The 23,950-nt window shown below is 40.9% G+C and overlaps 1 protein-coding gene across 3 annotated transcripts; it reads right to left on the minus strand.

Annotated features, from left to right (window-relative positions):
• Nucleotides 1–1,575: 1,575 nt before the first annotated feature.
• ccdc69 (coiled-coil domain containing 69) lies at nt 1,576–22,369 on the minus strand. 3 transcript variants are annotated; one of them, XM_040043123.1, is made up of 9 exons: nt 22,194–22,368; nt 12,843–12,906; nt 8,793–8,965; nt 8,168–8,255; nt 7,663–7,736; nt 6,630–6,731; nt 6,393–6,512; nt 5,616–5,713; nt 1,576–5,018 (listed from the first exon to the last, which is right to left on the minus strand). In XM_040043123.1, exons 1-9 carry the CDS (start codon nt 22,212–22,214, stop codon nt 4,850–4,852), a joined length of 909 nt encoding a protein of 302 aa, XP_039899057.1. In that variant the 5' UTR covers nt 22,215–22,368; the 3' UTR covers nt 1,576–4,849. The 3 variants fall into 3 exon arrangements, with proteins under 3 accessions (XP_039899057.1, XP_039899058.1, XP_039899059.1); XM_040043124.1 differs by having other exon boundaries at nt 8,793–8,962; nt 22,194–22,367; XM_040043125.1 differs by lacking the exon at nt 5,616–5,713 and having other exon boundaries at nt 22,194–22,369.
• Nucleotides 22,370–23,950: the final 1,581 nt, after the last annotated feature.

The raw sequence follows: 23,950 nt of genomic DNA on the forward strand, positions 1-23,950 counted from the left end.
CCTGGATTTAGGATTTCTTACAGCCCCGATCACTGAAAGGCTGATCAAAGCCATCCAGAGCTTAGCTAAAAGACTTAGAGGACATGAAAACATTTCCTCTCGTCTTCTCGTAAAGATGGCAGCTCTTATCTCTGTATTTTCTCAACTTATAAACTAAAACACATCTAAACCTGACTGTGAGAGACAATGACCTGGGTTGGTCCGGAAACACTGGTTAGTGACATCCCCAGTTAATGCTCACAAATGGAAAACCAGGCTAGAGGTTAAACAAAAAAACAAAAAAAACAACCCTTTGATGACCCTGAAGTACCTGTAGCCATAATAAGAGCTGGTATAAAAGGACATAATGCCATTCAACAGTCCATAGTTATGTGCAATCAAACGCAAATGATCAACCAACAAGTGAAGCTGATCATCATGTAAATTACTAAAGCTTCAGTAACAGTTTCTTAAACCCAAAACTTTATTCAAATCTGCTTGTTATAAAGTTTTTTCCTGTATGAAGCACTTTCTGTAATGTGGCTTCACAAATAAAGAGAATGTGTTTCATTAAAATAAACTGAAGGATGTAGAGATTATTTATCAGAGTTCTCCAACATTTATAAAACAACATGTTAAGAACACATAGGGTTTTGAATTCTCCTTCACATCTTTCCTTAATCTAATTTATCATCAAGGAAGTGATTAGAAAAAGATGGAGGAAATTTTAGGTTCTTCTTTAAAGCAACAAAGAAAAGGCAAATGAAAACACTATGAAGAAACAAGATTTATTTGCAAAAATAAACAAAAGATATACCCTATATTTGTATATAACATTGCTACAGATGTGATATCCAGAGACCAGTTAATAATTTAAAAAAAAAAAAAAACAAAAAAAAACAACACTGCAGGAACTATTTTTTTAACCCATAGCCAAGGTGCCTCCAAGTACAACTCCAGTGTACAGCTAAATACAGCTCCTATTTGTGAATTATATTTCCTGGAATATTCTTGTGACTTAAATATTTAAACGTCCTGAAAGCAGCCAAGGATCTCTCAGTTCAGAATAAGACTGTTTAGTATATGGTCATCTGCTGGGCATTAGTTTAATGTTAGCATTAGCTCCCAGTGACATCAGCTAGTGATGTAATGTCTTTGGGAAAGCCTGTGGTGGTGATCACATTCACAGGTTGTATTCCAGTGGCTGGTTTCTGCTGCCCCCTCATGGTCACAGATCAGCATTACACAACTTAATCTTTATCATTTAGTAACAATTTTCTGCTCGTTCTCCTTGTTCTTAGTGTCTTTTTTGTTATTTTTATTGTGTACTTAAGAATTTTAGTTCAAATTCCTCACTAAATTATATATAATATTCCTGTTACCCACTGAAAGTCCCCCCTCCCCCCACCCATTTTCTTCTTAATATTTAAGATTAGGAATTTATACTTTATCTTTAAGTTTATTAGGGAGTTTAACATTACATACAAACTGTTTTTTAAAGTATTTTCATTCTCTGTACGATATTACATCTTGATCAAATCCAGAAGTAAGTAAAACTGTAATCTCAGATGAAATTATTAACAGCAGTCAAACTCCGTTACAGATTTTTATTTCAACAAGTCAAAAACAAAACAAAGAAAACATTTGAGTGTATTTACATCACGCTGTGAAAGCAAACTGCTTGACTTCCATTTGACTGCAAAAAGACATACCACTTCTTTTCTTTACATGTAGGAAAGAGAAGAAGAAAAAAATCTAAACTGTACAATATGTAAATCTCTATAAATGCCTGGTAAAAATAGCGGTCAAAGTGCTGGTGCAAAATACAGAGCTGTAACAACACTGACATTGTTTTTTGGCAATACAAACTTACATCATGCAAAAAAAAAAAAAAAAAAAAAAACACCAGACAAGATAACAATATTTTTCAAATCTTACAAAGGAAAAAAAAATTAATCAACTGACTCAAAGACTATATACAGTGATTAGATTTCTGTGACTGTTCTTAAGTATTTACTTGTGAAAATTAAACTTTTCAAGCTTTAAATGTGCCTGTTACTGAAATAGACATTTTAAGAATCCTGCAAAATGGCGGATGCCAGCATGTTAGCATTTTGTTGTCTGCTAAATGACTAACAGCTTCACAAAGATGCATGGAAAAGGACACTTCAGATTTATGTGATTTAGATAACTATTTTAAGTGGTCGCAGAATTTAGCTCAATGTTTACATCACATCACTGAATAACTTAAAACAATAAACACCCAAACAGCCAGTCTGCTAATATTTGTGAGCTACTGTGGCTAGCTGGCATATTACCAGTTAGATAACACAGCTAAAAGGATAGATTGACTAACAAAGAGATGTAGAAAGGAAAGTACTGATGTTCTGTGGTTAAACTGCTTTAACTTCTAGTTAGCAGCTAAGCTAGCTAGCTAGCTAACAAATACACATGATAAAATGGTTATATAAAAGCAGTAAATATATCAAGAACATGATAAGCATGCTCACTCTAATATATTATGAACACAACCAGAACAAGCTGGCTAAGCCTACACAGCTAATTACTGGAGCCAGCCAACATGTTAGCAGTTAGCCTACCTGCCACAATAGCTCACGGACTAATAGAGCAGAGTCTGGTGCGACCTCGCGCCAGACATTTTCTAACTGTTAGCATCCCTGTTAATGTAGTTTTGAACCAACAGTTGGTTCAAAAAAAAAAAAAAAACACCTCACCCTTTAAACCATCCTGCTTGCTAAGGTTAAGATATGAATGTGTATTGTGTGCTAGCACTCTGACATGTACCTTTTTTTCCTGGGAATATTAATATACTAACGGGTAAACACACGACTAACATGCTAATAATTTACTGCTAGCACATCATCCCTAATTGACAATAACAACCAGCACTGATAGCTCTTACAGAGGTGTTCACTGAAGCTCTGGTGCTAGGTTTTAACATTCAGCTAACATATCTTAATATTATTGCAACGCTTTCCAACCAAAAGACAATAGCATGAGATATTATGTTAGCGTGCCATATATAGCGTGTAATTTTATTTTTTAACGAATAAAACTATGGCTGTTGATCTGAAAGCCCATTTAATGCTTTAATAACCTTTAATGCAGTTTGTTTTTTGGCTCCTAAATACTCAATTACCGATGCTGTACAATGAAAAGTGTGATCTCAATTGAACATCAAAAAAAAAAATAGAAGTGCTTGGAAAGAACTGAGAGAACCAACTACAGTTTAAAAAAAAAAAAAAAAAAAAAAAAAGATCTGAACCTTCAAGCAGAAGTTTGTAATGAGAGAAAAACCTGAAAGACTTCCCTACAAAGCACTAAGCACTGTTCCAACACAGGGTAGGTGTGAACTGGTGTCAGTATTTACCTTTCTATTTCCATTGCTCCACCCTACATCGATAACTGTACTAGTCCTTTCAGGGTTTAAACCTCTGCTCACTTTTATGTTTACTACTGGTGTTGTAAAATACTACCTCGTGAAAAATAACCCACAGCCGAAAGTTACCAGTAGAAACTGGGGTGATTTACGTGAAAAGAAAAAATAATAATTCCAGACAGAGCCAGCAGGTCTGTTGTTTCTAGAGATAGCCCTGTTTTTTGTTTTGTTTTTTTAAATTTTGTGGACTATTAGTGAAAGGAGCAAGTTGGAAATAAAAAGGATAAAAGAAGTGGAAAAACAGTCCCTGCAGTTAGAAAAGGCACAAAGGTAAACACTAAAACACTAATAAACTGGAAAGCCATCAAGTACTAGTCATATTTTTTCTTGAGGATCCTCAGGAAGCTCATCAAATGCATTAACCATCCAAGTAAAACAGGCCTTTGTTACAACCCTTGAAACCTCAGAGGTCTCAGACTTTCTGGTACCATCAACAAACCTGGTTCCCAGCAGAGTCCTTGGAGAAAGTTTAATACGTTTGACCCTTCAGCTACTTCACGTGCATCAAATACTGTTCAACTCAGCAAGGCTCCAACTTCAGTAAAGACGCTCATGAGATCTTTGATCAGCACTTCGGCGTCCTGATGGGAGGCACTTTGGCATTGGCATTTGGAATTTCCAGAACCATAATACCTACGGATACAGTGACTGGATTAACAGATAGTCAGCAAAAGAAATCAAATTAGTCAAGTTTTATGGCTTTTGTCACACGAAAATTGCCTGTTATTGGATGTAATTTATGAAATAAATTCTAGACTGATGATGGGCTGAAGGTTTAATTCAAAAAGGAAAGTCATTAATAGCTGAAGGCCTAGACCTGAAAAGGCACACCTGACGAAGCATCGCAGCATATGATGCAGGTTTTATGGCGCCACCAGGAGTTCTTGGACTTGAACTCAAGATTGAGTCAAGTAGTGGAGTGAAGTTAACTGATAACGTGATGTTACGGACAGAACGAGCATTTCTGTGCTGCCACGCTCATCAGTCCGTTTTTGCTCTGCAATAAAATAAAACTCTCTTCCTAGTATCTCAGTTTCATGCTTTCTGTAGCATTTAAACCGCCATCAAACCGATGATCGTCATTAGAAAATGCCAGAAAAACAAAAATAAACATGTCTCTCTGGCTCCAAACAGTTCGTGCATACAGCGGTAAACGCTCAAAGCTTGCTGTGATCTCAGAGGATCCAGAGTTGTTCAGTAAACCTCATCGACTGCAGAAGATCTGCTGGCTGCAGTGAAACCGATGTTCTCGTTGATCAGCATTAATGTAGGCAGAGTCAGAGCTCCAGAGTCTCTAACGTGAACTCGGAGGGTTGGCCGCTCTTGCTGTTTGACTCTTTTGCTCAGTTAATGAAACCAGACGGGCTGCGTGCTAGTCAGAAAAAGATCCAGGGTCAGACTCGCAGTCGGTCATCTTGGCGTGACCTCCGGCATCACGGTGGGCAGGTGGATGGGCGGGCACGAGTCCCTGTGTCTCAACTTGAACATCAGCTGCTCTTTTTCCTGAGAAAGCTTCTGGTTGGATGCTACCTGCCTCTCCAGCGCCACCTTCAGGTCTTGCTGCTCCTTCGATAGCTGCCTGAGAACAGGAAGAAAGGGAAAATTATTTGAGAAAGGACAAGGTGGTTGGGGACCTCTGTTACGTCTTTATGTTTCCTAGAAAACGGAGCAACAGACTGCACTGATCCAAGGATACTGATTTGTTTCGGCTGCTCTGCCTCACAGATTTTAAACTGGTGCTCAAAGTTGTTTTTAGAACAAATCTTCTTTAGCTTGTGACACTTGGAGTGGATGTAAACACATTTCGTAGCTCTGAAAGCTGAAACCTGCAGTACTTCAGCATAAAATAAAGTTAATGTAAACAGAGATCAGCTGATTCTGAGAGGGTCAGGTGGGAACTTTGCTCAGGTTTGTCTGGTTTTATAAGAAATTACTCTTCGCTAATCTTAATGAGGTTTTTCTGAGGGTTGAATCTGAAGTTAGATTAGTTACCAACACTAAATCAAAATGTGTTGCTCCTTTAGCTTCAAAAATGCACCTCCTTATATTAAACTGTTCTAACACCAGCCCATTTTGACTGAAGCGCTCCTGCAGGAAGATGTTCTGTCCAGCAGGTGGCAGCACACTCATGCCTCTGCTCTGCTTTCTTCACTCTATTAAATATTCAGGCACGTACTGAATGAGAGTCTGGCAGTTGTCTATCCGGACCCTCAGGTCCTCGTTCTGCTGCATGGTGTGGACGATCTGGTCCTCCAAAGCCAAATTCTTCTCCACCTGAAAATCATGAGACGAGCATGAAGACGAAGGACGTCGCGGAAAGAACGAGCCCCATAAACGCAAGGAAACGTAAAGACATTAAATGTAACTGAACAGGAATGAAATGGAGTTTGAGGTCAAAGTTCAGGTTTTCTGCAGTGTTCAGCACATGAAGTCAAACTTTTAAAGTCTTGTAACATCACAGTTACTACAAAGAGATGTCTTTGTACTAACAAAGTTTTTTTGCATTTTCTCTGCAAACTCTGGACTCAGGATTTTAAAAAGCTCATTTACCGATTATCTTACTGAGGAGGTGCATTAATTAATTATTCAGAGTTGTTTTTACACAGCATGGGTCTAGAACTTAAAGATTTAAGGTAAATGGTTTTCTCTGATATCCACAGGCCTTTCTAAAGCCTGCAGCTTGCAGCTGCTATTATATATTTTGTATAAAACCTTCTGAACAGATACAAAAACTAAAGCTGACAATAAAAAAGAAGAGCAGCTCCTGCACATCTGAGAAAACTCAGATCATTTAACATGAAACACAGCTCGCTCTAACACTCAGCATGTATCTGGTGTCTGTAGCTTCATCACGTCCACATCAGCTTCGGCGTCATCGTACGGACAGGTGACGGACGGACAGGTGACGTAAAAGCTTCACGCCTGCAGAAACTCTTTAAACATCATCACGTACCAGCGTGTCCATCTGCTGCAGCTTCCTGTTCTGCTCCTGCACGCGCTCACTCTTCATCTCAATCACAAACACCAGGGACTCCTGCTCAGACTCCCAGAATGCACCTGGGCTCCCGTGAGCCTAAACAGGATATTAAAGAGTTTTAATATTGTAGTTACAGGTGGTTTAAATTGATTTAACTTCAAACACAAGTTTAACTTTAATTTTATGTAAACACACACACACACACACACACACCTGTATATTCCTCTGCAGGTCCTTCTTAAACGTCGATTCTTCGACTCGTCTCTTCAGCTCGTTGTAAACCTGCAGCTCTGCCTTCAGCTCCTCCACTTTAGCCTGCAAAAACAAAACAAAAACACTTAATTCAGCTTCTTCCTGGTTACTGAATACATGAAACATCAACATGCTAACATCCAGAACAGCGCCCCCTACTGGAGTTCTCCCAGGGTTTCTGCAGGTATGTTTAACACTGCTGCTTACAGAAACTAATTCAATACCTTCAGTCCCAGAAGGGGCAAAATATACTCAAATATGTCCATGCAAAACCTTTGAAGCCTCAAATTCACACAATTTAAAAGGATCACCAGAATTATTTAACCGATTATTACTGTTGTAATTTACTGCTGTTTCTCTTTTTTCCCCCCTAGAACAAACTGGATTCAGTGTTTTAAAAAAAATAAAATAAAAACACTCATTCAGCTCATTGCCATTAGCAGGTGCCTGTGTGGTTCTCCCATACAGTTTATGCAGTTTTATAACCAAGCTAATTGACGTTATTTGATGACTTAGCACTAAAAGCTAAGCTCATACCGAGGCTTCCAAACACAGAGTCTAATATATACAGACAGACATGGAATCTTTTATATACAGGCTATGTCTTTAACTTTAAGCTCGAATTAGTGAAACTGAGGTCTGTATCATACAAATGACCTCCGCTCTCACCGTTACTTCACATATTTGTTCTTTTCATCAGCTACAAATACTTGAAATTACAATTACCGCTTTTACCAAGTGAATCAACTGTGGGAACCATATCTTTTAAAATGTAGACTGTTATAAGAGCTTCACTAACACTTAATAATTAATGGGTAAAACAAAACAAAATTACTCACACACAAACAGGAAACGCAGACTTTGTGAGATAAATCAAGAATGAAATTAAATCTAGTCGTTAAATACAGAATTTCATTTACATTCTCGGCTGATTTTCAGACTGTATTATCAGACACAAAAACACTGCTCGTCGTTTCCACGTTTATGCGTTTACCTTGAGAACGTTTTCAGCCGCCTGAAACTTTTCTGTCAGTTGATTTTTCTCGTGCTCGTTTCTCCTCTGCAGCTCTGCAGGAAACAACACAAACTCGGTTTATAGTCCCAGCATCACATGACCTCAAACAGGCACATGTAGACCATATCTAAGAAGTTTGGCGAAATGTTTTTAACATCTAACAAGACTCATACAGGATTACTTTTTAAAAGTGGCTTCACTTGTGTTTGTCGGGTTCTTTTATCTATAACAGATATTCTAATTAGACAAGAAAAAAAGAGACAAAAACAACCACAAAGACACATAAAATGACCAAAAGGAGACTAAAAATGACTTCAGGGTGACAAAAGAAATGAGAATCCAGTCTGCTTCTTAGTCATTTCCCGCTTCTTTGATCCTGGGGGTCTCTCTGCAGGAGGGGAAGTCTGTGGTCCCATAATCACAACTCGTTAAACAAATACAGCAGATATAAGTGTTGACTCTCCAGCCGTCTGCTGTGCGTTACCTTCCACGTGCCTCTCGTGCTCCTCAGTAGCAGATTTACTCTTCTGTTCATGCAGGATGTTCAAATCGGCCGTCGTCTCCGTTTTCACCTGGAAGTCAGGACAGATTCAGTTTAATAAAGAGGAAAATAATGAGACAGTTGGAGGGCAGGCGTCAATAAAACAGGACACATGAAGTCCCAAAAACCTGCTGTGTTTTACAAAGAAACTTGACTGGTTTCTGTGCTCTTTTAATCACTGACATCTTTTTAAAAAGTCCATTCACTAGTTTTCTTCTTTTTTTAAAATCTTCTTTGGCAGAACACAGAAATGTGTTCTTGAGGGATGCCACCTTATTAAAGATGGCATCCCTCAAGGCACTATTTTTGGTCCTCATTATTTTCAGCATCACAACACTTCGAGTCTATATTTTATAAGCACCATATTCAGTATCACTCTGTATGCAGATGATAGTACTACCTGCTGTACCTAAGAGTTCCTACTCACTGAAAAACCTCTTCGGCTGTTAATTTCTGGATGGTAAAAAAAAACAAAAAAACCCAAAACAGAGAACACTGTTTATTTTCAAACAACAACGAAAATCAGTGATTCCAGATAATCAGGTCAGTAATCAGAAGAACATCTCACCTTATCGAGGATGCTCAGTACGAGGCCACACAGTTCTTCATCACCATGGTCTTTCAGTAACTCCACCCTCTCTGGGTTCCCATTGGCCTCCCTTAAAATCCTCAGCTGCCACTCAAACCGCTCCAACTGCTTCTCCAGACAGACATCCGGCTCACCTGACGCACGTTTACCTGCCAACCGACACAAAAACATGACCTTAAGTTACAAACATGCTTTAGAGCAGAGGTTCCCAAAGTGTGGGGCCCGCCCCCTAGGGAGGGGGGGAGCGCAGTCATTGCAGGGGGGCGCGGTATGAAAAGAAAAAGAAAAAGAAAAAAAGAATGCTTGGACACTGCTAGCATAATGGACAGGGTTTTGACGGGGCTCCCACACAAACGCAAAGCAGTAGATGAAGCACACCGCCCTCTTCAGGCAGAGAGTGGAACTACAGATACACCACCATGTTCAGGTAGAGAGTGGAACTAAAAACACACCGCCCTCTTCAGGCAGAGAGCGGAACTACAGGCATTATAGGTTGACTAATGTTTTGGCTGCCGTGACAGCATTTTCCCAGCTTTTATGATGAATTTTATATTAAAAAAATTATTTCAATAGAAAGACTGAAGCATTTTTTTTTTTGTTTCTACTATTTTTACCTATCAACCTCCTTACGAATAATCAGAATCTGCGTTGGAAAAGCCACACTAAGTTCATAGTTTGTATGTCCTGTTTGTTAATGTGTTACTGAAGCTGTGAAGCACTTTGCAAATTTGTTTTTATGAAAAATATTGTAACGTTTTTCAGGCCTTCTAAACTTCACTTTTCTTGACTTTAATTTCATACTTTTTAATGACCGTGGGAATCATGAAAAAATGTTCTCTCAAGGTCTAAAGCTGAAGTTCATCCTTGCAAGAACACACGGTCATGAATCACACCTGTATGCAGGAAGTGTTTCTCACTGCAGTTCTTATTTCAACCCATTGATTACAGCACGGACGTGCAGACACACGATCTGTTCATTCAGTTTCAGTGACGTCTTCAGTTTGGATAAACCCGATCACATTTCAGCTGTCACAAACACAACGAAGGTTATCATTAACAAAACATCTGGAGTCAAAAACAAGCTGCCACATATTTTAATACCAGGAGCCAACGGGGCTTTCAGGCCTTACTTAATATCTGTATTTTTCTAATAATCCCAGTTCAAATTCAGGCGCAAACAGGTCGGAGCCTGTCTGATGTTTAGACAAAGACCAGCTTTACTTTGATTTGAGTTTATTCACAAGGTCCTGCAGCAGCATGTAAACACAGAAAAATGAGACCCGACGGAGTTCAGAGCAATAAAGTCGCATTTTTAAAGCTTTAAAATCCACGTGGAGACAATTTAACATGAGAGGAAGAGAAGATTTAAACTAAAACTCATCAGAGAGCTGAAACAGTGCAATTTTCAACCAAAAAAACATGAATGAATGAATGAATGAATGAATGAATGAATGTGCAAATATGCTGTTTTTAAGGTGAACTTCCAGCTAGTGATTCACAGGATGACGACACGTCTTCCTCCATCGCTGCAGTTTAAACGAGAGGCTCGTAAACAGGAGGAAATGAGGGTGCAGCGAGCGTCAGCGGTGAGTCAAACCTTCAAAGCAGCTGCTTCATTCAGTCAGTCTGATAAAATCAGTGTGAGGATGATCGTTCAGAGCTCGTTTGTCACTGCTGGGAAACTGGAGCTCGTAAAAATGTGAATATTGTCTGTTTTCATAGGACCGTCACATGATTTGGCTGAGTAAAGCCACATACTGGAAAGCTGAACTGAAACATGAGACATATGGCACTACGTCATGTTAAACTCTGTAGTTTTATTCCATTTCATAGTTTTAAATCTTTTCATTAATAACATAAAAATATTTAATAAACCTAAAACAAGAATAATGAATAAGTCGAGCTTTGTTATTTGACGTAGATTAATTTCATTTTTCTGTTAAAAAAGGGTCACTTTTTTCCTGTTATTGCATTATTACATCCATTTCTATGGATTTGATTCTATTTAAGATGATTCTGCCTTTTTTGTGACATTTTATCTGGCTGACCGATGCAGGATTTTTAAGGCCAGTACCAATAATATTTAACTCATTCAAAGTCAGATATATGGGCCAATATTTAGCATAAAACATATTTGTTATGTGTAATCATTTGTAAGCCCTTAATATAAAATGGTAATGCAGTTTAAAGAAATTGTGGATTACTTGTTTACTCCAACCAGCTGGCTGTTGTTTGCTCCAAACAAGAGTTACCAGCTGGGAAGTTGCACAGCACCCCCCGGTGGGCAAACTATGCAGCATCACTTGTAACAGGTTTGAAGGGTGTTTCTACAGTCTCTACTTACATTTTTCATTTTCATTCATCAGCCATTATTAAAACTGATACGGCAAGACTTGCAGTCAGTTAATATTGGCGAATATATTGGGCGAACTGTCTTTATTCTATTTATTTTGGGGTTTTTTTCTTTACTAGCGGATTGTTTTTAATTTAATTTGATATACTCTTTTGTCCATTTAAGTATTTTAAATTTGTGAATGACTTTTCTTCTTTTTAATTTACTTTAAATTGTTGTTTAGCCCTCTGAACTCTGCGTTGAAAGTGCTATCAGATAAATTCTCACTGCTGATCTGCAATGTACTCCAGGGTATACCCAACTTCTTGCCCGCTGGGATCTCCCTGAACCCTGAACTGGATAAATGGAAGAAAATAGATGACTGACAATAAGTCCGGGTTTAAAGAGAACTTTTTGAAAACTCTTATATTTAAAAAAACAAACAAAAAAAAAAAAAAACAACATCCATAAACTTGTTTTATGGATGTTTTTTTCCATTGGTGACAAGCATGTTTAGATTCCCTGTTACTGAAGCGTAAAATAACGCTTACATAAAATAAACGCGAGGCTAAGACTAACAGGCTAAGTGTCCGGCTACGAGGCAGCGAAAGCAAGAAAAATGTTAATAATCTGCTCCAACTGATGGATGTCTCTGAGGTGGAGACATCTGTCCTGCATAAACAGAACTAGCCTAAACCTTCGACCCAAATAAGGAAAAAGAAACACAGTAGCATAAAATCAATGCTATGCTAAAGGCTCCGTAAGCATTCGACCTTTAAACTGTCAGATAAAAAACCTGAACAGGTAAAACTGTAAGACGTGTTCTGTTAGAGGGAGATAAAGGTGTCCTAACAGGTGTGAACAGACACCTGTAACGTTCTGATGATGATGTCACTTCAGTTTCTGTTTATTTAGGAAAGGCCAGGAAGCATGACTTCTTTCGTCTGTCATGCAACAGATTTATCTGCGCACAGGCTCATTTTCGTCTGCAGCGCTTGGCAGCTTGATGGCTCATTAAAAAAAGCCTTAGAATAAACTAAGATGGCAGTTTGTTCTGTATGAAATGGTCAGAGCTCTTTTCCAGCAAGTTCTGAGGTGACTCGTAGGTTTTCCCGGTCCAGGAGTGTCCTGGCTGTGGCCTGGGGGCAAGCCCAAAACACCGCGCAGTACAGGTGAGCATGGGATCTACTCTGACCTCCTCCCGAATGACCAAGTTCCTCACCCTCTTTCTAAGCGAACCTTATTTATTTTTTTAGAAAAAAAAAAAAGAGGATGAAACCAGTCATATATCAGCTGCTTATTTTCACTGGAAGTGTACAGAAGCAGAATTACAAAAATCTGTGTCACCATCTAAATACCAGCCCATTTACGGAGAAGAACACGCTGTAATTATCACACATGCATTTATCCCACCAAAAACAGAAACGAGAACTTCTATAGAAACAATTCTGTGACATCACTCAGAGAGGAAGAGGTCAGGCCTTTTTCCTCAGAAAAAAAAGGAGTCTCTGTACTACTAAAATATGAAGTATGACTCTACGCAACCACAGCCGCATTACAGCAGAGTGAAAGTGAAACCTCTCACCATCAGTCAGACTGATTCTCATGACATTAGGTTCAGAAAAACAAGAGAAGCAAACAGGAAGTGAAAGAAGAGTGAAGAGGAAACCACAGTCTGCAGCACAAAATATACTCACCTTCATCATCCTGGCGGATGTTCGCCTTCTGAGTCTTCTCTCCTTTCTTGCCTTTGCTTTTCTTCTGATAAGACAAAAAGGAGACGTTGCAGTAAATAAACAGAGGTTCAAATTCCTCTTAATGAACATCCATCCATCCATCTTCATCCGCTTTATCCGAGGCCAGGTCGCGGGGGCAGCAGCCTAAGCAAAGAGGCCCAGACCTCCCTCTCCCCAGCCACCTCCTCCAGCTTATCCGGGGGAACACCAAGGCGTTCCCAGGCCAGCCGAGAGATATAATCTCTCCAGCGTGTCCTGGGTCTGCCCCGGGGCCTCCTCCCGGTGGGACATGCCTGGAACACCTCACCCAGGAGGCGCCCAGGGGGCATCCTTGTCAGATGCCCGAACCACCTCAGCTGGCTCCTTTCGATGTGGAGCAGCAGCTGCTCTACTCTGAGCTCCTCCTGGATGGCCGAACTTCTCACCCTATCTCTAAGGGAGAGGCCAGCCACCCTTCGGAGGAAGCTCATTTCTGCCGCTTGTATCCGCGATCTTGTTCTTTCGGTCACTACCCACAGCTCGTGGCCATAGGTGAGGGTAGGGACGTAGATCGATCGGTAAATTGAGAGCTTCGCTTTTACACTCAGCTCCCTCTTCACCACGACGGACCGGTGCAGCGTCCGCATTACTGCAGCTGCAGCCCGAATCCGTCTGTCGATCTCCGGCTCCCTTCTCCCATCACTCGCGCACAAGACCCCGAGATACTTGAACTCCTCCACTTGGGGCAGGAACTCATCCCTGACCCGGAGTGGGCACTCCACCCTTTTCCGGCTGAGAACCATGGCCTCAGATTCTTAATGAACATGTATTATTAAAAATAATCAGAGAATGGCATCAAACCTCTGGGATACTGACTTAAGTAGCAGTTTCAGCTGCACTAGACGGGCAAGAACGGGAACCCCCAAAACAGGAATGATTTCACAGCTGGAGCCCACTCACATTTTCTCCCAGCTAACATTGTGTGACTTCTTTTTCACTAGTTTTGCATTTGGGAAGTGTCAGTGTAGCTACTGATAGCATGAGGCGATACCTGGACCCTGCAGGGGTTACACAGGTAGTCCATCTCCACATGTCATTAACAGGTGTGCCACCCAGCACAGTCTCAGGAGCGTGGAGGAGACTCCTGGAGACGGGCAGTTACTCTGGGAGAGCTGGACAGGGGGGCAGAAGGTCCTAAACCCATCAGCAGGGCTCATGTCTCCTTTGTGCGAGGAGCAACAGGATGAGCACTGCCAGAGCTACAAAATGACCTCCAGCAGGTCACTGGTGTGAATGCCTCTGACCACATGATGGTGAGGTGGAAGAGAAATGCTGAGCAACTCATGAGAAAGGAAGATCTGAAACACTTTGAGTTTAAAGAAACCCGAGTCAGGGAAGGTTTGAGCTTTTGATGTACACTACCACCTGTCCAGAGATGAGCTTTAATAACATCCCATAATAATTAGACATGAAGTGAAGTGTTACGATGTGACCGAGTCCTGGTCCGGCTCCAGGTAACTAACTGGAGCAGGGAGTTTGTTATGAAAGCGTCTCATTAGTGTCCACATGACTGGCGCTGAAACTTTCCCTCTTTTCTTTGTGTGTTACATAACTTCAGCTGCTGCAGGACAACAGACGGCTGTTCCTGCTGCTGAAAACCAAACGACCTGCAGCCGCTCGGGGCCTGCACAGAGACGATCCACCACCTGGGGCAGTTCTGAATCCCAAAAGAAAGATTAAAAAGACTTCAGATTGTGACAAGGTGTTGGGTGAGGAGCTACAAAAATATAACAAACGATTCAACATTAACACGAATGAAGTGCTTTTAATGTAAAAACCTGCAGCTGCACCTGGAAAAGGTGGAGCAGACAAACAAAAGGATCAAGTGATTTACTGAAAGCCTTCTTAAAAACTTCTTAAAAAGAACATAATCTAACTTAAACCAGTTTGACTGTTCTACCCTCTGAAGTATGAAACCATGAGAGGACAATAAAGGCTTTTATTATGCACTTAAGATAACTGAAGTAGAGCTTAATCCAACAAGACATAAGCTGATATAAAATAGATAAACGCATGTTCTGACTATGGAATAATTACACTGACAAGCTTCTAGCTGTTCTTCTGCCCATTATTATTACTACTAAACTTAAAGTTATTATTCTAATTTCAATGTCTCCCTCCATACTAGAGGAGAGCTTTGAGAGCCAGGCTGGGGTGCAGGAAGGTTGTGGGAGGGGCTTCAGAGGGAGAGTGGCGGTGGGGCCAAGTGAGTCTGGGTTTACAGCGAGAGGAGCAAAGATGTAATAAATAAAATTTAATTTAAAAAAAACAGATGTTGCTTCTAGATGGGAAAAAAGAAGCCAGCGTAGAAGTGACTTAAACATGTTTTTTATCTGAAGACCACCAGAAGGCGACAGACTCTGTAAACACGCCCCTGCTGAGTTTACCGACTACGTCACTCGTTTCGAGTCATACTGAATTTTTTTTTTAAAAATTATGTTTTGTAAATCTTGTTTAAACCCGTTTCAAAATACAAGATTATCTGTGGTATGGAAACACCAAGTACTCATCACCAGTCATTAGCTAACAGTCAGAGCCAGCCTTCGCAATCACATTTGGTTTTTGGATGGCGATCGCAGAAACACGCAACTTGAGAAATTCAAATCACAACAGCTGCCTTAGGGCGCTTTATACCGTGAGGTAAAGCCTCTACAATAATACAGAGAAACAGAGAAAGCCCCAACAATCAGACGTCCGCCCTGACCAAGCGTTTTGGTGACAGCGGGAAGGAAAAACTCCCTTACAACAGGAAGAATACTCTGGCAGAAGGGAGGGGCGGCCATCTGCCACAACCCAGTGGTGAGGGGAGGAAGACACGCTGTGACATCACGTCCAGCATGAACTGTGGAAACAGTCACCTGCAGGTGAAGGTGCATGTGTGCCTTCACAATCTGGCTGTAAATCCTTGTTTTTTTTCTTAAGGTCCATTAAAAAGACTTTCCCTGTTTTGAAGCATCTGTGTGCAAATACTGAACCCCTGTTTTCCCGCAGCATCTGTATGACAGTCATCACTGGATCTGTCAACGTAAACCGCCGTAAATCTTTCAGCAGCTCACAGGAAGCCAGCATCACTTCAGCGAGAGAAAAAAAAAAGGAACGCCGAAAACTCGTTTATCCCATTAAAGAAAGAAAAATATCGATCAGGATACGCGCAACTCATTACTTAACCAGCATTGTTCAATCCCAGCAACACACACACACAAACAAACTCTTGCATAAGTTAGGCGTGTATCCAAACACACACTGAAATGCTTACTGTATTGCCTCACACCATCTTATTGCTCAAACACTGAGGCCAAACAATCACGCCCTAAAACACTGCTACACACACACACACGCTATATAAACACTTCAAACTCTGCTCTGCAAACTGGACACCCTCTTTATTTAAACTCGGAGCAGAAACAATAAATATCTCTGGCTCAAACACGTCGACGTGGACTCAACCTGAGGAGGAGGAGGAAGGTGGTGGTGAGGAGAAGCATATGTTCCTGCAGGCGTTGTGGAGGCCCTCACTTTTTAAAATGGCCATAAATCAGAAGCGAGATTCCTCTCCTGTGTTTAAACAACACTTCACCTCGGAGAAAAACCTGCCTGCAGAGAAACAGACGCCTGGTTTCACGGAGCAGAGAACAGACTCTGCTCCCGAAACCTCCACCGCGAGGAAAAAAACACTGATTAACAAGTTTGGGTTAAACTGCAGCAACTGAACAGCCGAGCGAGTAAACGATGAAATGCTGAAATGGTCTCTGTGCCATGAACAATCCCACCGGACATCCTCAGAATCAGCTGTTTTCTAAAAAAGAATTTTAGTTTATTCAGTGAAGCCGAGCAAAACTTTACCTTCTCGCTGTGAAGACTTTCAAAGTTTCACACTTTTTAAAGCTTTTTTGTTTAGCCTCCCTGAGACTAAAGAAGCCTACATGATATTTATAAGACTAGAACACATTTAAGCTCTGCTAAAACCAGGTTCACGTCCACTCTAAACACTAAACCTGGTTTCTGTTTTTTGACACCGACTCTGAGCATCAGCACGAAGGATCCATCAGAGCAGGGTGTTTGATCTGATCTCTGATAATCACTGGAGCAAACTTTAAAAAGTGCATTCTGGGTAAACTTTCATCACCACGTGGCGGTGTAGCGTGGTGTGTGCTTAGAACAAGTGAGAGCAGATGAAAGGTCTCCATTTAAAAGATAAATCAGCTGGAGGTCAGGATGGAGCTGCTCCTGCTCGCACAGCGAGAGGTGGAGCGGCAGGTGGTTGCAGTGTTAGCAGTGATGCAGGTTTGATGTCACTGGTAGTAACCAGGAGAATGAGGTTGTGGATGAAAGCAGATGACATCAACTTCCTCTGGCGGTTGGCGTAGTTTAGAAACAGGGAGAGGAGTTCAGAGGTGCCTCCTAAAACCTGGACCCCACACCTCTTTGAGTAGATTTGGTTTGGGAACACCTCGTGGTCCCTGAGAAAAAAAAACTTTGCCAGAAGTAGAACGTCTTGAATAACGACTTCAGAAAAGTGGAACAGAAAAAAAACTTGGAGGTTTTTTGTTTTTTTTTTATGTGTCAGAATAAACTGTAACCTCTCAGTCAGTGCGATGTGTTCATACATCGCTCACGGAGGTCAACCTTTTAGGAAAGAATGCTAAGATTGCTAATGTTAGCACATGCGTTCTTACTTCTAAACTAGCTGTCTAGTATTAATTTAAATTTCAGGTCAATCAAGCAGGTAATCAACTGAATTTCTCTGAAGTGGAGAATTCAACAACATATCAGTGAACAGAACTGAGATCATCTTTGAAATAGTTTATTCTTTAGCCACAATTTTCTGCACAGCTTCGTTTATCAGCTGTACTAAACCCAAAGTACTCCTGAACAGTTTACTAGTTATACTTCGTTTACTACTTCCCGTACATACTGCCCTCTATCGGCTTTTTCTTACAGAGCACCGCGATAACACACTACTAAAGCGCAGCATCTGTTTTGAGAGACAGAAGTGACAACAACTCATCCAATTAAGACCACAGCCAGAGTATTTCATAACTTCACAAAATTATTTTTAGATCACTTATAACGGTTTATTTTGTGGGGTTTTCTGGGAAAAAGAGAAGATGTTTAAATTCTGTGTCGATAAAAACAGAATCCAGATATTTGTTATTCCTTCTGACATTTTTACCAGTGGTTCAAAGCTGAATTCATCAGTATTCATTAGTTCCTGTTATTTTAGCTCATGTGGTGAACTGATAGTTTTACTACACAGAGGGGGAGCAGAAACCGAACAAGCAGAAGTGCGTTCAGGTATTCGAGTTTTAAGCTTCGAGTCCTGCCAACTCTTATTTCCAAAACATCTTCCTCCACCCACGTTACTCTTCTCCTGTCATCTTTAAAACAGACCGTCTGCTCTGTCTGGAGTCCAGACGGTGGAAAACTGTAACCTCTGAGAACCGCCACACCATCTGTTGGTAGAAACAACTGGACGGGTGCGAACGAGAAGACCAAAGGTGAGAAACAAACTGCACGCGAGCAGAGCAGCAACACGAGCGGCGTTAATAGTCAGAGGTTTGAATATATTTGAATAGAGCTGCAACAGCTACTGACATGTTTCCAACAATCACAGCTGTGGATTCACCACGAGGCCTTCACGCGTGTTTAGGATTAAAGATTTTATAAGATTCAGTCTGAGAAGCCTCTCTGATCCACAGCGAGGAGCGGCACTCATTACTGTTATAAAAACCTTTACAGGTCAAAGAAAATAAATAAATAAATAAATAAATAAATAAATAAATAAATAATCAAAATCACCTGATCAACAAGCTCAAAGGTCCAGAAAAATGTCCTTTCAGCTGTTTCCCTCCACCACCCATCACAAACCAATAAACACATTCAACTTTACTGTTGTCAGGCAGAAGCACTCTGGTTTAATCAGCCACCTTTACATGCATCAGATCTCTTCTCTGTGTCTGAGGCTACAACGAGTCGATTAAAAGGCTCAGTGGTTACTTTGTATCCAACGTCTTTAGAAACTGCTCCACTCCGTGTGTGAGGAGGTGCACACGCAGCGAGACAGAGCAGGGAAAGGAGCAACTAACTAACTTAACTTATTTTACTTATAAATCTAGTTTACATTCTCAGATGTTCGTCATGTTTTCATTTTAAAAAGAAGAATGACTCCAAATTTGTTAACTTAACACTCGTACCAGACTGATACCAGTCGTGCTAAAGAGGCGTCCAGTGAAGAGCAGTGACGTGGTGACCAAAGACCGTAGAGAGTCGGTGACGTTCAGCAACATAAAGCAGTTGGGCGGTCCTAAGTTTTCCCACTGTGAGGCACGCAGCTGACACCAATGAGTGAAGAATACTGCTGATTTACACGTGACAGAGCAGTAAATGCACGGTTACTTAGACAACCACACCCTGGAAAGCTCACTGGTTGCTAGCGTAAAATTGTGAGCAACAATGCGATGCTCACTGAGCGAAATGCTTCCTACATGGATGTCCTTAACAGTTTATTCACAGTTATTTCCATAACTTTATCAATACGGCGCTCTCATTTCAATAAGAAAGAAAACAGACGAGGTTAAATACGGTCCGTACGTACTGTGTTTATGTAAGAGCCTGCAGTCTACATTAATTACATTCTTCAATCACCAAATCATACTTTGAATGTTGGCTTTTTACGCTGTACACATATGGTGTCACATTATGTAATTACCGATACAAATTAAAGGTTAGTTTAATCACATTTCACCTGTTTTAGCCGTGAACTAGCGCGGGACGGCACTGTTGCCAGTCACACAAGTGATTCTGTATACAGCCTTCAGCATAGCGAGCACAGTTACCGCAGTGACTCTGCAATGTCACCACCGGCCGTTCCCTTCCAGTCCATTTGAAAAATGGCGGCAGCAGTAAAGAAGGAGGAAACAGGAGGAAATGATGGGACCAAATGGACCAATCGCAGTCACTGCACAGCATTGTGTTACAGTGTAGGGTTTCAAAGGGGTTTGCAGCTACGATTTTTAGTTTCCATATCGCTGTGTGGATGTGTCAGCAGGCTTAAAGAGATTTCAATCCCAAACTCACAATTTTAACTGCTGACAGAAAATCCATTTTATTTTTATTTTAAAAAAACATTAAAATAAGCAGAAATGTTGCGACTGACAACAGTTATAGGAATCATTCATAAATCATTGTGGATGTTAGTGGGGAAGGTGGTATTTGAGCAGCAGTGTAAATAAGTCTACTTTAATCTGAAATGCTATTAAAGCTGTCAGTGTGAGTGTGGATTTTCTCCTCAGGCTCTGAGCCTCTCTGACACGCCTCTTTCTATTCTGAGCTAATCAAAGATTTACTCGGCTTTGTGTTATGCAACAGCATCTTCAGCCGCCTCTGCGATGGAGCAATGTGCCCGAGGCAGGTATTTAAACCAGGATCAACATCAAATTATCCATCAACTTCAGCGTTATCACTCTGAAGCTCCAACCGAAGGCTTCAGCTGCAGCTCGTCGATACCAGGAGCTCCATTAGCCGGATCAATCGGATGGAAAAGTCTAAATGTCTCAGCTGGTCAATCAGTCACACTAAACACAAAATGCAAAGGTAGATAAAGCCAAAACATCTGTATTGTCCAATAGCAGCTGGGGCGGTCCGGTGGTCCCCACATTAGCAGATACCACATGAAGTTTGGGAAATATATGATGTCATCACATTTCCTGTTGATTACTCGATGCTATAAAAAGTGTCGGCGTTTCTACGATTGTAGGTGGACATGAGCACAGACTGTAAATAAAAGACGGACATAGATGTGACAAAAAAAAATGTGCATGTCTCATCTCAGAATTAGCAGTTAACATCATTGTGCCACATAAATTGAGTCAAGCCTTAAAGGGGAGGGGCTAAAACATCTTGCTTCGGGTAAAGGATGCATCAAGGGCCAGTATAGGATAAATAAGGGTAACTTTAAATTGTGCAAAGTTACTCTAACACAGTCCAAAAACAAAAGTACGAAGCTGGAAACCTTTTTCTCTGAATCTCTGCAGAAAGCAAAATGCTGATAAACTTTCTCTCAGTTTCAGAAAAATGCTGCAATCTGCTTGCTGAAAGGATCAGAGAGGATTCAGCTTCAGTGATATCAAAGTCCAAGCCGGCGGGACAACAAGAGGCCCCGGACCTCCTTTCGGGCACTGTGTGAAGTTTTAGTGGCGCTGTCACTTTCTATCAATAACCAGTGGAAGACAACAGCTGGCAAACTTCACTTTTACCCCTGAGTGGGGCAGAATTACAGCCACAAGATGGGCGAACTCCGCAGATTCACACACAGAGCAGAGACGTATTAAGCACCAACAGCTGAGCCGCACGTGGAGGTGAACGAGTCGACAGCAGTGTAAAAACTGCAGCCGCAAACTCAGAAACATCCCGACCGAGAGTCCGACACGACCCGAACAAGGGTTCTGCAAAGAAAGACGGAACAATGTTTGGAGTTTTCACTGCCATTTCCTCTAAGAAGTATCATCTTATGACCAATGTGGTCATCTCAGGCACATTAGTCCCACTCCAACTCTTCAAACTTTTTGCTTATTAGGGGCAGCCAATCAGAAGAAAGGATGAATTCAGAGGCCCAGGGAGTGATAAATAGGCATTAAATTGAACTGTGAGTGATGCAGAGCAGTTCTATCAAAGTGCAGCGATAAAACCATGAGCAGAAAGGCGTTTTTAGCATTTTGTGCTCTGGTTTGTGCTGGATTGAGCCACCGTTTGTGGCCCGTGAGCACAGCTGGTTTAAACTGATGTAAACTTCTCCTTTTAAATCAAACCTCTCAGCTGAGTGAGGCTCACAGAGGGAAGTCGAGCTCACTGTAGCACGTTTTGGTGCTAAAAGCTTAAAGCTGCTTTAAGCTCGTAAATAAACTCACTTTATCTGCACACTGGAGGATTTCAGAGAAGTTTCTAAATGAATGTGTCTGAGGTCACTTCTTAGAAAGGAGCATCGTGGGAAAACTCAAACTCAAGATTAGAAACAGATGTTCAGGATGAGGAAAACGCTGTTTTTCCCACATTTTAGCGCCAAATCTCCACTTGCCGCCGTGTTTGTGACTCGGTTAAACTTGGGTAAAGACGATGCCTGTGCCGCGGACACACAGTCCGCTCCCCGCCGCTCATTCCCGGCACGTCTCGCCGCCGCCGACCGCCTGTTAATGAACCTCCGGCGGCAGAAAAACAGAAGACAAAGCAGAGCTGTGCCGGCGGGGTCCGCGAGTGTCTCCTGCCCGTGTGTCTCACCTTGCTCTGAGTGCAGCCCATTCCTCCTCCTCCGAGCTCCGCAGTCCCGTTAAAGCTGCTGATCTCCTGCTCCTTCTGCTTCTCTGTTGACAACTTTCAAACACTCCGGAAAAAGTCCCATGAACGCACCGCTGCAGCAGCCGGCTAGGAGGGCAGGGCTTACCTTTGCTGCCTTCAGGGACAATCAGAAACTCTTACCACAATCGTCTCTTTAAAAAAAGGGAAATGTCCGAACTTTTTTCCCACCTCCACTATTCAAATTAACATTTGACTACGCACAAAAAACAAAAATAATTTTCTCCACTCAGAAGGAAAAAGAATTCAGACACTACATTGTTTACAACAATTTATCATTCGGACTTATTTTCTGTTACATCCAAATTTCTGAAAAGGTCAAAAATCCCGAAACGTCCAAAAACGAATATATTTATTATCTATATAGAATATAAATAACATATAAATCTAATATATTTTATTATTTATTTTATTCAGTGGATAACATTTTATTTTGTTTTCATATAATATTATTCTTGCAAATAAGTCCAGCTTCACATCTGAACAGTAAGAACATAAATCTTCAGACTGCATTTCCTCCACACTGTACTAAAGTCTGGACAGTAAATTTACACATCACTTTAATACCAGCTTGTAAGACTTCAGAAATCTTTCACACTCCTGTCACGGCTGTAGCATCGCAGTTCCATTTTCCCACAGCGTTTGAACGTAGCCGCATATCAAAACTGTGACATGCGCAGTAGCGACTCTATTGTCTATGGGAACCGTTATGGTAATGCAGAAAACTCGTGTGTAAGTTACACAACTGGCCTTAACCCCCCCCCCCCCTCCCCGCCCCCCGCTCAGCGGTTTATTTCATCCTGAGGAAACTCCTACACAACAAAATTAATCTGAGAGCACCAGTTAATCTATGAGTAATCTGAATTTCAACATAAAGTGAGGGTGTAATGGCTCTGAAACGCCCTCTGGACCTTAAATTACTTCACATATTGAAAAAAAAGTATGTAGAATATGTTACTGTGGATGTCAAAATAATAATAATTTAAACATAATAATAATAATAATAATAATTTCCAGGTGGAAAATTCACACAAACGGCTATTTTGGTTCACGAGCTGCAGAGTTTCACGCAGAAAGGTGTCAGATAAAAGTAAATATTTAGTTAGTCACGGTAAATTTTTCATATCTGGTGCAAATTAATGTAGCGCAAATAACTTTTTTATTGTATTTAATCTTTGCAATGGTGTTAAGTTATAAACGTTATCTGCTGCCAGAGAAACCTAGATTAGTTAGAAAGGTTATTTATCAGCAGTCATCCTGATAAGTTAGATAAAGACAATATAATATCAAACATCTTTTTACCATTCAGCCACTATTTTGGTCTCTATCCAAATACTAAGCAAATACAGGGCCAGTATTTCAGATACCAATAGAATACCAGTAATTTTACTCTACAAAGGCCGGTGTAGGGGAGAGCAGTGTGTCATGATTCATAAATCATCATCAATTTGAAAATTCTGAATACAATCTAAAGACCAGTGCCATTTTTTTTTATTTCCTTTTAGCTTATCGTGTATATTGAACTTTTTTTTTTTTTTTTTTTTTTAGAAAGAGATGGAATGTAAATGTGCCTCCTTTGAATCACTTTCAGTCAACTTATGATGTTTAAATGTGCCACAGGCTATAAAATAGACAGAGAAGAGCAGGAATGATCAGTGGGACTGAATCAGTCTGTGGAGAAG

Source organism: Simochromis diagramma, unplaced genomic scaffold (genome assembly GCF_900408965.1).
Source record: "Simochromis diagramma unplaced genomic scaffold, fSimDia1.1 OVJJ01000433.1, whole genome shotgun sequence".
In the NCBI taxonomy this organism is placed as follows: Eukaryota; Metazoa; Chordata; class Actinopteri; order Cichliformes; family Cichlidae; genus Simochromis; species Simochromis diagramma.